This window comes from Talpa europaea (genome assembly GCF_964194135.1).
Source record: "Talpa europaea genome assembly, chromosome: 14".
Taxonomy (NCBI): domain Eukaryota; kingdom Metazoa; phylum Chordata; class Mammalia; order Eulipotyphla; family Talpidae; genus Talpa; species Talpa europaea.
Window position 1 is genome coordinate 48451972 of NC_140082.1, and position 13782 is coordinate 48465753.

Consider the following 13782-nt stretch of genomic DNA (forward strand, 5'->3'; position numbering starts at 1 on the left):
GACCTGCTTTTTCTGGTTTACCTTTTAAAACATGTAGTTATTCCTTAGCATTTTCCCTGCAAAAAAGAGACGGCATGCTAGCTGAGAGAATCATCCTCAGTGAGGTAGCCTAGAACTGGCTCCAACTCCGCAGCAAAACCCATAGATACCACACCAGCTGACCCCCATCATCTCCTGGAGAAGGGCTCGGGCACCCAGCCACCAAACACACCTTTCTCAGCAAAACTCGAAGGCCCCACACACGACCTCAACCAACCCCCTGCACTTCCTGTATTCTAGATCCCCTGACGCTCTTTTTCTGCAGGCAATCTTACCTTCATGATTCTGGGACCGCGATCCCCTGGAAACCACCCGATTCACCTGCACCTAAAGAGGAAACAAAAGACACCCAGTCAACATCGCAGTCACCCCTCTGCACTGACCAAGGCGAAGGGGGACGGGGGAAGCCTGAACCCCGAAAACAGAGCCGTCCATGGACGGGTGTCAGCCGCTGAACCCCGAAAAGCCAATTCGGGGCTCCCTTTGGCCTCGCCAGCCCCGCAAACCCAGCCACCTACACAGCTCGGCAGCTTCCCGTCCCCATTGTCGGGACCCGACGGAGTTTTCCGTCTCCGACGATGACGCCATTTCTGTCAGAGAAGAAACTCACAACAAGCTCGGGGTCCGGCGCGGGGCCGGCTGCCTCCCCCACAGGCCTCCGCGCCCGGCCGAGGCGCGACCCGAAGGGCCGCGCAGCCCCGCGTCCGAGAGGGACCCGGCCGGGGCTCGGGCAGCCAGGCGGGGGCCGCGGAGGGATCGCCAGGGCCAGAGGGCCGCGGCCAGGGCTGCCCCGGCGCAGAGCCTCTGCCCACGTCCCGTTCCGAGCCCGGGGCCCGACAAGTGGGAGCGGGAGCGACATCTGCCCGGCACCGGGGGTGCGAGTGGACCGAGGGGTCGGGGAGCGGCAGAACCCCCTCCCCCCGCGCTGGCCCCGGTCCCCCACCGCGGCCCAGGGCCGCTGAGGCGCTGAGTGTGCGGCCGCCCGGCTGGGGGGCGACTGGGACTTGGAAACGGAGGGGGTGAGGGGTGGAGGCTCGCGAGAGGCCCAGGCCCCGAATTCGGGCACTCGGAGACACCCCCGTGGCGAGCTCTCCCTGCGACTCTGCCGGGCCCGGTGACTCCCGAAAGGGCTCCCTGACCAGACCCCGAAAGCCTCAGAAAATGCCCCTACCTTCCTCGGAGGCGAGCTCTGACCCTGGCGCGTCCAGAGTCCCCTCCCCTACTCCCCCCCAAAACCAGCAGGCCAGGGGGAGAGATGGGGGAAGAAGGGCGGCGGGTCCAGCGGTTGCTGAGGCTGAAGCTCCGGCTCCTCCTCCTCCCGCGGCGGCGACTGGTACCTTTGTTTGGCGGCCGCTCGGGCTCCCTCGCTGGGGGGAGGGGGGACGAAGAAAAATCCCTCCCGGACTGGAGGTCCAGGCCCCCCAATCGCGCTGCCCTCCCGAGGACGACGGCGACAGACCCTCTGCAGCTCCCTCCGGGCAAAGGTCCAGACGGTGGCCGTGGCGGCTGCAAGCAGGAGCTGGAGAGTCTCCCTCCGCTCTGGCGCCCGAGCTCCTCACTCCGGACTCGACTGACGGGCAAACATCGCTTCCCCCCCCCACCCTCCCCTAGTTCCCCCTCTCCCCTCCTTTCTCCCCTCCCCTAGATTTCTTTTCTCCTCCCCTACCTCTTTCCCGGATGGCCTCCTAGACGACCTAGGATTGGTTAGGATTCTCCAGAACCCGCCCACACTCTGTTTTTATTGGTCCCCGGACACAAACAACGACGCCATTTTCCCACCAGTTCTATGGAAACAGAAAATTACGCCGCAATGCTTCCCGGGAAATGTAGTCCATCCTCTGGGGCCAATGCGCAAGCCCTCGGCTGGGAGAACTGCAAGACCCGCAATGCCCCGCGCCTGCGTGGACGGGAGAGGGGGGAGGGAGTGAAGGCGGGGCGACAAAGCAGTGGGGAGGTGACAAAGACGCCTGCGCAGTGTGACCGGGATGGCGCATTTTCTTGCACCGAGTAATGCGGTGTCGCTGGCGGCTGAAAAGGGTGGAGAGTTCTGTGGAGATGAAGGGGGAGGGATTAATGTAGGCAACCGACAGAGCCTGGTTCTGAGCTGCAAAGTAGGAAGGTGACGCTGGGTCTTCCTGCCCCCGGACCGCTGGCGTGAAAGCTGTGAGATCATCGTGAAACCGTGAGTGGCTGTGGTGGCGGCTGGGGAAACCCGGATGGGGCGGCGGGCGGGGGAGGCTGGGAGGCGGGGCCGAGAGGGAAGAAAGAAAGGAGGGTAAGGACCCGGATGCTGAACCGGATTGGGTATGAATTTTCCGACCTCCGGCTGGAGAAGGGGCGGAGCTGTAGGTGATCGAGCAGGCGGAAGGGGGCCGTCTGCGCGGAAAGCAGGCTGGGACCTTGCAGACCTTGCGCGCTCGGTAGCTGGGAAGGTGGTTGAATTGCGACCCAATCCTCCTCTTCCTCGACGATATTTAAATCTCGTACCGGTACCTCTCAGTTTTCTTCAGACCCATCATCTCTGTAGTTAAGTAGAAACTTGATTTGTATGTCTTTAGCAGTTCGGAAACGAGACTTCTTCCCTTTACAAAAAATATTGCTTTAAAGATTTATTTATGCATGCATGCAAGAGCTGGGGTACAAGCCAGAGGGGTGGGGGGTGAGAGGATTCACCAGAGACAGAGTGGGGAACAGAACAGGCAGATTGACCAAAGTACACTGCTGAGGGGAGCAACAGGTGAGACAGGAGAGGTCTGCTGTGCCATGTGGGTTGCTCCCTGGCTGGCGGGGGATCGAACTCGTGCTGCAGAGGCTGCGGATAGCTTCGTTGTGCGGTGCTTAACCCCTTGCGCCACCAGGGAGGCCCTACAAAGATATTTTGCGTGATAATTTCATTTCTTATGTGCCAATGTGTGCCGTAATTTCATTCCTCCAATGTGTTGGAAAGTATTTCCTGTACCTCGCTTTGTTCATTCAGTCACGCATTTTTTGGGAGGTTACCATGTGGGAAAGCTGCTGTGGCCCTTGGCGTTGTGGGACCAGTGAGAGAAATTGATACTGAAACTAATGGAAACGCGAGTGTGCAATTGCAATAGACGTGAGTGCCACGAAGGAGAGTTACATGGTGATCTGAATTTGAAATAGGTAAAACCTATAGGAAAACCACCTTACAGGAGGTTTTCCCGGGCAAGAGAGACTCTAGCTGAGAGCTGACAGGTTAGCAGGAGGTAACTAAGGAAAGAACATTCTGCACGGAATAATATGTTAGAAAGCCCTGTGTTAAGAAAGAGCTTTTAAAATTTGAGGAACCCAGACTGTAGATGTGTGGGTGGAGGGCCCGACGCTGAGCTCTGCTTGCTTCAAGTTTTGAAAAATCTGAAAGCAATGGGTGTCGTCGAAAGGTTCTCAACTAGGAGGGCGATAGGACCGGATTTGAATTTCTCAAAGATCACTTGCTGAAAAGCAAAGATCTCAATTACAGGGTTGAATGCAGGGAGCTTAAGCAGGAGGTTATTGGCGGTAGTACATGTTGGGGAGATTTGTTTTTGTATTAATATTCATTATATTGGGGGCCTTTCTGTAGCACAAGGTGTTATTAAGTCTCCATACTATCAAGCTATCACCAGCCACTGTGATCCTGACCAGGGAGGTAATCCACATGACACAGCAGACCTCTCCTGTCATGCCCACTACTCCCTTCAGCAGTGTATTTCACTAGATCTGCCTGTTCTGCACCCCACTCTGTCTCTGTCCACACCCGCCCCACCTCTGGCCTACACCCCACTTCTTGTTTTGTTTTTTTAAAGATTTATTTATTTGTGCGTACAAGAGCTGGGGTAAAGGCCAGAGATGTGGGAGCAAAAGGGGTGTGCGTGAGAGGATTCACCAGAGAAAGAGTGGGGAACAGAACAGGCAGACAGACTGAAATACACTGCTGAAGGGAGCTGCGGGGGAGACAGGAGAGGTCTGCCTCACCATGTGGGTTGCAGGCTGGCCAGCCCAATTGCTTCATAGGTTGCAGATTGTCTATTGTTGTTTTAAGATTTATTTATGCATACAAGAATTGGCATGTAGGCCACAGGTGGGGGCGGTGAGAGGATTCACCAGAGACAGAGTGGGGAACAGAACAGGCAGACAGACTGAAATACACTGCTGAGACTATTTACAATAGCTAAGCTTTGGAAACAACCCAAATGCCTAAAAATAGATGACTGGATCAAGAAGATGTGGTACATATACACCATGGAATATTACTCAGCATTCAAAATAGATAAACACATGCAATTTGCAGCACCATGGATGGCGCTGGAAGGGATCATGCTCAGCGAAATAAGCCAGAAAAAAAAAGAAAAATACCGGATGGTCTCACTCATAGCAGGAATCTAGAATACTTAAATAAGGGACCAGGAAAAAGAATAACTATTAAGAAAGAAAATATAAAAATCGACAAACAACTATGAACCAGAGACACTCTATAGGGGAAGGGGGGGGCGGGGAAAGGAGGGTTGGGGTCAAAATAAGGGGGTTGTAATTATATGGGGAATATAAAAATAAAATTTAAAAAAAGAAAGAAAAGAAATACACTGCTGAGGGGAGCAGCAGGTGAGACAGGAGAGTTCTGCCCCGTATGGGTTAGCTTCCTGGCCAGGATCAAACTTGTGCTGCAGTGGCTTCTAATAGCTTGATTGTGCTGAGACTTAACCACTTGCACCATCAGGGAGGCCCATAAACCCCAGCTCTTGTAGGTATAAATAAATAAAATAAATCTTTAAAAAAAATTTTTTAAATATTCATTATATTGAGCTACTAAAAGGAAGTTTTTTTTTGTTTTTTTAGTTTAAGGCTCTCACAGAGGTATTCTGTAATTGGTTTTCATTCTGAAAATAAGTTAGTAATTTTCATGTAACACAGTGCCTCTTTACATTAAGTCTAGTACATGATAGCTGAAATTTCCAACTGTGATCAATTGAAGGCAGGTCAGAGTGAGTAGATGCTGCATTGTGTAGAATCCGGTAACTCTCTTACGACCCAAAACTGATTGGTTTTCAAAATCTAGAAAAATTGAGGATTTCTCTTTTTCCACTGTTGACAATACTGTGTATAAATATTCTCTTAGAAAGAAACATTGGTGGGCCTCCCCTGGTGGCGCAGCGGTTGAGCACTGGGCTGCGAAGCTGCCTGCAGCCTCTGCAGTGCTGGTTCCAGCCCCAGCCACAGGCGAGGGTCCCACATGGCGCGCAGACCTCTCCTGCCGCCCACTGCTCCCCTCAGCAGTGTACTTCGGTCCTTCTGCCTGTTCTGCTCCCCGCTTTGGCTCTGGTGAATTCTCTCACCCTCCCGTGCTTCTGACTGTACCCAGTGCTTGTATAAATAAATAAATAAATAAATCTTAAAAAAAAAAAAAAAAAAGAAACATTGGTTTATTTATGAAGTATTTTCAAACTTAGTTGAGTGGAGATTAATTTTTTAAAATTCATAATTAGCATTTTAATTTGAAAATAACATCAAAGCAAACTAAGAATTGAAATAAAGGTTAGTTCTGACTTTTGTGCCATAGAGTACAATTGCTAATCATGTTCTTGAAAATTGATCTGATTTATAAATCAAGCCACATGTGTTCTGGAGATTGTAAAAAAGATAAACATTATTTTTAAAAGTATTTGAGGGCCTCCCTGGTGGTGCAAGGGGTTAAGACGCACCCTATGAGGCTGTCTGCAGCCTCTCCAACACGCTTTCGATTCCCGGGCTGGCCAGGGAGCAGTTGCCCACATGACGCAGCAGACCTCTCCCCTTAGCGATGTACTTCAGTCAATCTGCCTATTCTGTTCCCCACTCTGTCTCTGGTGAATCCTCTCACCCCCCACACCTCTGGCCTAAACCCCACCTCTTGTATGCATAAAGAAATAAATCTTTTAAAAAAAGAGTATTTGAGATGCTTTTTAAAATTTTACCTTTGATACTGTTCCATAATAATCTTTTACCTAAAGGATTATTCTTTCAACTTGACATCTTTTTTTTCTTTAATCACTGAAGGGTGAGGTAATCTATAACAGAGACTTGACAGCATAGGTAGTAAGTTACCAAATTAGCATTTGAATTATCTCAAAGTATTTTCTGACCTTCTTCTTCCTTGTGACATACTAATTAATAATTGTTGGTCAAGGAAAATGTCAAAATTTTCTGTATGGAATATTTCTCTTTGAATTGATAGTGCTCATGTTATTTCCTTTGGTGGAGTGATTTTTTTTGTTTCACCTACATACTGAAAAGTAAACTGCAAAAAAAACACACTTTCCAACCCTAAGACTCATGATTCTATAGACAAATCATTGTCAGAGGAAGCAAAAGAAAGGTCTACAGAGAGAGCTCTCAAAATGTGCCAAAGATGTCAGAGCAATTTTTTAAAAAAGCTGATAATTGTTACCAGAACCCAGCTACTTTAGCTGTGGGAGCCTGCAGGAGCAGTGCTGCCTTTTTTTTTTTTTAACTTTTTGTCAGTTGTGGCAGTTGCTCCTCAGAACAGTTTATATAACACTGTGCTCCCCAGGATCGTGCAATGGACCTATCAGGTGCAAGCTATGAGCTAATTGGTGCTAAATGGTCCAGTCAGCCACAGGATTGAAAAATGGTCCAGGGCCTCTCTAGTGGCACAGGGCTTAAAGTCTCAGCACCATCAGGCTATCCCCAGCCACTGTGGCCTGAGTTAGATCCCTGGCCAGTGAACTGGCCCACATGGATCAGCAGACCTCTCCTATCTCATTCGCTGCTCCCCTCAGCAGTGTGTTTCAGTAGATCTGTCTGTTCTGCTCCCCACTGTTTCTCTGGTGAATCTTCTCACCCACTGCACCTCTGGCCTACACCCCAGTTCTTGTATGTGTAAGTAAACAAAAATACATCTTTAAAAAAATAAAAAACAAAAATGGTCCAATCAGACTTCTGTTACCTGGACCCAGTCACCTCAGCAGCAGGAGCCAGCAGTGGTGTTCTTTCACCCTGTTGCTCCATCACAAGTCTGTTGTGGCTATTGCTTCTCAGAACGCTTTTATATAACAGCGTACTTCTTGGATCATGGAATGAACCAGTCAGGAGCTATGAGCTGATTGATAAATGGTCCAGTCAGCCACAGGTTTGAGAAATGGTCCAATCAGACTTGTGGGTGGGGCACCCTGAAAGAGGATATACGCCAGGGTCAGGGGGAGCTGAGGAGAGGCAACGCCAAGGGACAGATAGAGGACACAATCTGTTATAGGACAGGGAGAGGGGCAGCCCAAACCCCGCAAACCTGCCTATTCTAAATGGGTTCTGCCATCCGCCGCATCAATACAAAACATAGGAGACTTTAATGGGAAGGAACTTTAATAAAACTAGGAAACAATACAGGTAAGGCAAAGAGTCTAGTTTCTAAGTGAAGCACCCAAAGTTACCCGTCCCCTCGTGGGTAAAAGTCCATCCAAATGGGATTGGCCCAGAGCAAGGCCCCAAAGCCTGCCATGAGTCTAAAGCACCTTTTCAGTGGGGACCCACAGCAGAGGGTCAGAAACAATCAGACAAGCCCAGAAGGAAAAGAGCAAAATCAACATCAAGATAAAAGTTGCCATTGTCACCTCCCCACGGGTCTCACCCACATCTGTGTCACCCAGTCCACGACCAAAAGACAAGCGCAGTTTCTTCACGTGTCTCTAGGCTCCATGCGCCTCTTCCAGGTCTCCTGGCTCCATCCTGCTTCCTTCCTCAGTCTCTTCTGCAGCTTCTCCTCTTCCTGCTTAGCTCCACCCTCCCTTGGGTGGGGCAGGGAACCTCCCCCTTTCCTGGGGACCACCCTGTTACACAACCTCCAAAGGAAGAAGAAAGAAGGGGAAGACACCGTTCCTGGTCTCCAAAAAGAGAGGTAGGGCCTCCCTGGTGGTGCAAAGGGTTAAGGTGCAGCACTGTGAAACTGTCTGCAGCCACTGCAGTGCAAGTTTGATCCCTGGCCAGGCAGCTACCCACATGGCACAGCAAACCCTCTCCTGACTCGCCTGCTGCTCCCCTCAGCAGTGTATTTCAGTCAGTCTGCCTATTGTGTTGCCCATTCTATCTCTGGTGAATCCTTTCACCCCCCACACCTCTGTCCTGTACCCCAGTTCTTGTATGCATAAATAAATAAATCTTGAAAGAAAAAGATAGGTAAAGAAGCAGCCAGTATTCAAGAAGGGAAGAGAAGCCAAAAACTTCTGTCAGAGACTGGGCCTCTGATCCTCTGGTCCTATCTCTGACATTGCCTGACAGACCTGGGGCTGGTGTCTCAAAGAGCTGTTTGTTGTTGGCATAACCCAACAATTCACAAAGAGCTGTTAACATTGGGTGTCTCTGACACTGCCTCTGAGGGACCAGTAGTGCCGTACAGCACTCCTGATGACCAGTGGCAACCATCACTGACACTGTCTAGCCGCCACTTGTGGATACAGTAAGCTCTTAGTTTCCCCTGTTTATAAAATAAACCCCGGGCCTCCCCGGTGGCGCAGCAGTTGAGCACTGGGTTGCGAAGCTGCCCGCAGCCTCTGCAACGCCAGTTTGATCCCCGGCCGCCAGCAAGGGTCCCACATGGCGCACAGACCTCTCTTGCCGCGCCCACTGCTCCCCTCAGCAGTGTACTTCGGTCCTTCTGCCTGTTCTGCTCCCTGCTCTGGCTCTGGTGAATTCTCTCACCCTCCCGCGCTTCTAACTGTACCCAGTGCTTGTATAAATAAATAAATGAATCTTTAAAAAAATAAAATAAACTCCATGGTGGTGGTTCCTGAAGCCTGAGGTTTCTTGCAATTATGTGCACAGGTGAGAACCCACAGACAGTGACTTGTCCTCTTATTGGGCATTGTCCTTTGTTAGGACAATGTATAGCCCTTGATTTTGATTTTTGGCCTTTTGGGGCTTTTTGGTGGGTCTCCGGTCTCAGAGCCTGGGCAGATGGGTGGCCGTTCCACCCTTCATCCGGCTTCCTGCCTTGTTGCCTTTTTGACTCTTCCGGCCCCGGTTTCAATATGAGGACAAATAAATACAGCGATTTAGAAAGATAAAGAGTAGAGCTTCAACAGTGAAGGAGGGTTGAAGGACATGAGTGATATTCTAGGATATGTTGGAGTAATGCAAAATTCAGAATAATGACTCACTACAAAGGAGTATTTTTAATTATATGATTGCATTCAAATTAATGAGTGTCTTAAATCAGTATCTATGAGATTGATTGTAGACAAAATACAGGAGAGAAGTTTCTCCTTAAATTGTAAGTATGTAAAACATGCTCATAGAAAAGGTTTATTTATGTAATCAATCAAATATAGAAGTATAAAAGTCTGTGGATTTGTTTTGACATTTATTTGACGTGAACAATTTAAGTCTTTAGAAAAGACAATATAACTTTTGGATCTGTGGAGACTAAAGATTCAGGTGAATTATTTTAACCAATGTAATCATTTGAATGAAGACTTTCCCCTTTTTTTTAAATGAGATACAATTGACATATCGTAGTTCACCCATTTGAAGTATACAATTCTGTGCTTTTTAGTATATTCACAGGACTGTACAACTCTCACCACAGTTTAATTTTAGGACATTTTTGATCCCTAACAGTAGAACCTTGTATTCGTTAGCAGTCACTCCCTATGATCTACTTTCTGTCTCTGTAGATTTACCTATTCTGAACACTTCACATAGGTGGAATTATATAATACATGGTATTTTGTGACTGTCTTCTTCACCTAATAAAATGGTTTTGACATTTTGAAGGTATGAATTTTCTTTTAAAATCCAACTGAAAGTCTGCCTTTACAAAAATAACTTGAGATATAAATTCCTTTGCAGTTAAACAAAGAGAATTTAATGAGATTGTTTTTGGGTTTTTTGTTTTTTCACCAGGTCAGCTTTGAAATTTAAAAACAATGGAGAAGACTCAAGAAACAGTCCAAAGAATTCTTTTGGAACCCTACAAATACTTACTTCAGTTACCAGGTAATAACAAACATATGGCCCACATAGGGTAGGTTTATACTCTTATTGCTGTGTTGTCCCTCTTCATGCACAGTATGGCCTTCTAGTCATCCTCTGGGAACCATAGTCTTTAACTTTGTATAATTTGGTTGTAAATAATTGGAGAAGTTGAACCCCTTCTTCTCACTCTTTTGCCATCTGCCAGATTCCTTTTAGAGTTATGTTCATAGAGTAGTGGTCAGTCAAATGTTAGCATACAGAAAAGATTAGACTTGCCAATACTTTGAAATTTTCTATTTTACATTGATGTATATGATAAAAGGGATTAAATAGAAATCTGTTGGGGCCTCCCTGGTGGCCTATGGGTTAAGTCTCGGTGCTATCACCACTATGGCCTGAGTTCAATCCCTGACCAGGGAGCTAACCTATATAAGGCAAGCAGGGTATTTCCTATCTTGCCTGTTGCTCCCCTTAACAGTGTATTTCAGTAGATCTGCCTGTTCTGCTCCCCACTCTGTCTCTGGTGAATCCTCTCACCCTTTGCATCTCTGACCTGCACCCCAGTTCTTTTACCCAAAAATAAATAAATAGTAATGCATCTGAATCACATTACTTGGAAGCGTACTCACATTGCTCCTGTATAAAGTTGGGTCATCAAAATATGACTTCCTGGGCCTCCCTGGTGGCACAAGGGTAAGCACCACATTATGAAGCAATCCGCAGCCTCTGCAGCACAAGTTCAATCCCCGGCTTGCCAGGGAGCAACCCACATGGCACAGCAGACCTCTCCTGTCTCACCCACTGCTCCCCTCAGCAGTGTATTTCAGTCTGCCTGTTCTATTCCCCACTCTGTCTCTGGTGAATTCTCTCACCCCCCTATACCTCTGGCCTGTACCCCAGTTCTTGTATGCATAAATAAATCCATCTTTAATAAATAAATAAATGATTTTTTATGCAATTATTTCCCTGTAACCTAATCTGAAATTAGGATGTATTCACTTTAGCAGGAAGCTCATAGAACATTTTTATTAGATGAACTGTTACGGTTTTTAATCTACCATTCTTTATACTTGGCCTAAAACAACTAATGATAACCTTTCTTGAGCTTCCCATTTAAGAGAAAGATAATTTTGAAAAACTAATGGCCCTTGTCAAAATAGAGATTAACTTTTGACTAAACTTGGGGTGTTCAAAGGTAATGTTTAAGATATGGTGAGCTCACCTTTTGATAGAAAAAAAATAGAGGTTTTCCAGTCTCTAAAATCTTAAGGGAACGGTAGATAATTTTAGAAGGTAATTTTATGAGGTAATTCAATAACAAAGTACATTTCACGATAAACACCTGTATTTCTTTCTTTCTTTTTTTTTTTTTTTTTTTTGTGGGACCCTCGCCAGCAGCCGGGGAACGAGCCGGTGCTGCAGAGGCTGTGGGCAGCCTTGAAGCCCAGCAACCGCTGCGCCACCAGGGGAGGCCCACACCTGTATGTCTCTGTAAATAGACAGTGCTCATTAGTTGCCACTAACTAGATTTCCCTTTCAAGAAAGGAATGAATTTTCACAATTCCTAAAAAGCCCATCCCATTCCAAATTTTGAGGTAAGATGAAAGAAGTAAGCCTCAGTGGGCCACTGAAGTTCTTTAAAATTCATTTTGTCTTTCCTAATTTTAAAAGTGTGCATTTTATTTCAGCAGAGTGACCCAGCAGTGGAATACTACTCAGGAATGCATTGATAAGGCTGATTTTATCAAGTCCAATCAGTTTTGAAAAAGTTCCTGAATGTGTTTCTTTCAATTAAAATGTTCATTTTATTGTCAATTTTTCATTGCAGGTAAACAAGTGAGAACCAAACTTTCACAGGCATTTAATCATTGGCTAAAAGTTCCAGAAGACAAATTACAGGTATTCATTCAGGCAATTCTAACTTTGTTCCTAATCCCCAAGTAATTAATTAATGTCATGTAAAAAATACTCCTGGCTCAAAAAAAAAAAAAAAAAAACTCTTGGCTCTTAAATCAGCTTTTCTTTTCTCTTTTTTTTTTGTTTTTTTTTTGTTTTTTTGTTTTTTGTTTTTCTTTTTTTTTGGGGGGGGGGGCGTAAAAGAACTGGAGTATAGGCCAGAGGTAAGGGGGTTGAGAGGATTCACCAGGGACAGAAAGGAGAGCAGACAGGAGGATTTTACTGAAATATACTGCTAAGGGGAACAGCAGGCAAGATATCTTGTAGAGGTCTATTGTGCCATATGTGGGTTAGTTCCTTGTTCGAGGATTGAACTCAGGCCATAGTGCTAGGCCACCAGGGAGGCCCTCTTAATTCAGTTTAATACTCATGTAACATTTTATATTGTGCTTGTTAGATAATCACTAGTAGTAAAAATTAATCTGACACTAGCAACTGCAAGTTTGATAAAGCATATATAGGCTATTTTGAATAGTTTAAATAAAAAATTTTCAAATTTTTTTTCCCTTAGATTATCATTGAAGTGACAGAAATGCTGCATAATGCCAGTTTGCTCATTGATGATATTGAAGACAATTCAAAACTCCGACGTGGCTTTCCAGTGGCACATAGCATTTATGGAATTCCATCTGTCATCAATTCTGCAAATTATGTGTATTTCCTTGGCCTAGAGAAAGTTTTAACTCTTGATCACCCAGATGCAGTGAAGATTTTTACCCGCCAGCTTTTGGAACTCCATCAGGGACAAGGCCTAGATATTTACTGGAGGGATAATTACACCTGTCCCACTGAAGAAGAATATAAAGCTATGGTGCTGCAAAAGACAGGTGGACTATTTGGATTAGCAGTAGGTCTCATGCAGGTGTTCTCCGATTACAAAGAAGATTTAAAACCTCTACTTAACACACTTGGGCTCTTTTTCCAAATTAGGGATGATTATGCCAATCTACACTCCAAAGAATATAGTGAAAACAAAAGCTTTTGTGAAGATCTAACGGAGGGAAAGTTCTCATTCCCTACTATTCATGCTATTTGGTCAAGGCCTGAAAGCACCCAAGTGCAGAATATCTTGCGCCAGAGGACCGAAAATATAGATATTAAAAAATACTGTATACAGTACCTTGAGAATATAGGTTCTTTTGAATATACTCGAAATACTCTTAAAGAGCTTGAATCTACAGCCTATAAACAAATTGATGCATGTGGTGGCAACCCTGAGCTAGTAGCTCTAGTAAAGCACTTAAGTAAAATGTTCAAAGAAGAAAATGAATAGTATTAAACCATCCTTGATTAAACGTGAATGCTTATCTTAGTTGAAATTTTTTTGTCTTTCAGCCTTTTTAAAATTTTGACCCAAGCTGTTAATCTCCAAGAACTGGGTGAACAGGAATCATGATGAGGTTGTTTCAATTTGAATGCTGCTTTAATAATAATACAAAGTTGAAAGAATCAAAAGGAGTCACATTGAAATAGGTCTGATTTCAATTTCCAAATGTGCTTTGTTGGACTCTTGTAGCCATCTCTGCTACGGATGTTCTGTTGATTCTATCAATAAAGAAGAATTCAACTTTCCGGAATTTTTTTTTTAAGATTCATTTTTTTATTTATGCATACAAGAGTTGGGGTATATAGACCAGAGGTATGGGAGGGTGAGTGGATTCACCAGAGACAGAATGGGGAGCAGTACAAGCAGATTGACTGAAATATACTGCTGAGGGGAGCAGCAGGCAAGAGAGGAGAAGTCTATTGCGCCATGTAGATTAGCTCCCTGGCCGGGCATCAAACTCCTGCTAAAGTGGCTGCCCATCGCTTCATAGTGCTGAG

General features: G+C 45.9%; 1 protein-coding gene across 1 annotated transcript; it reads left to right on the forward strand.

The window, feature by feature from the left end:
* Positions 1 to 9953: 9953 nt before the first annotated feature.
* On the forward strand, positions 9954 to 13231 carry GGPS1 (geranylgeranyl diphosphate synthase 1; the record flags this gene model as incomplete). The annotated part of the gene is made up of 3 exons (XM_084253643.1): positions 9954 to 10023; positions 11831 to 11901; positions 12470 to 13231. The coding sequence occupies 3 exons, from the start codon at positions 9954 to 9956 to the stop codon at positions 13229 to 13231; spliced, it is 903 nt and encodes a 300-aa protein (XP_084109769.1).
* Between the last annotated feature and the right edge of the window lie 551 nt (positions 13232 to 13782).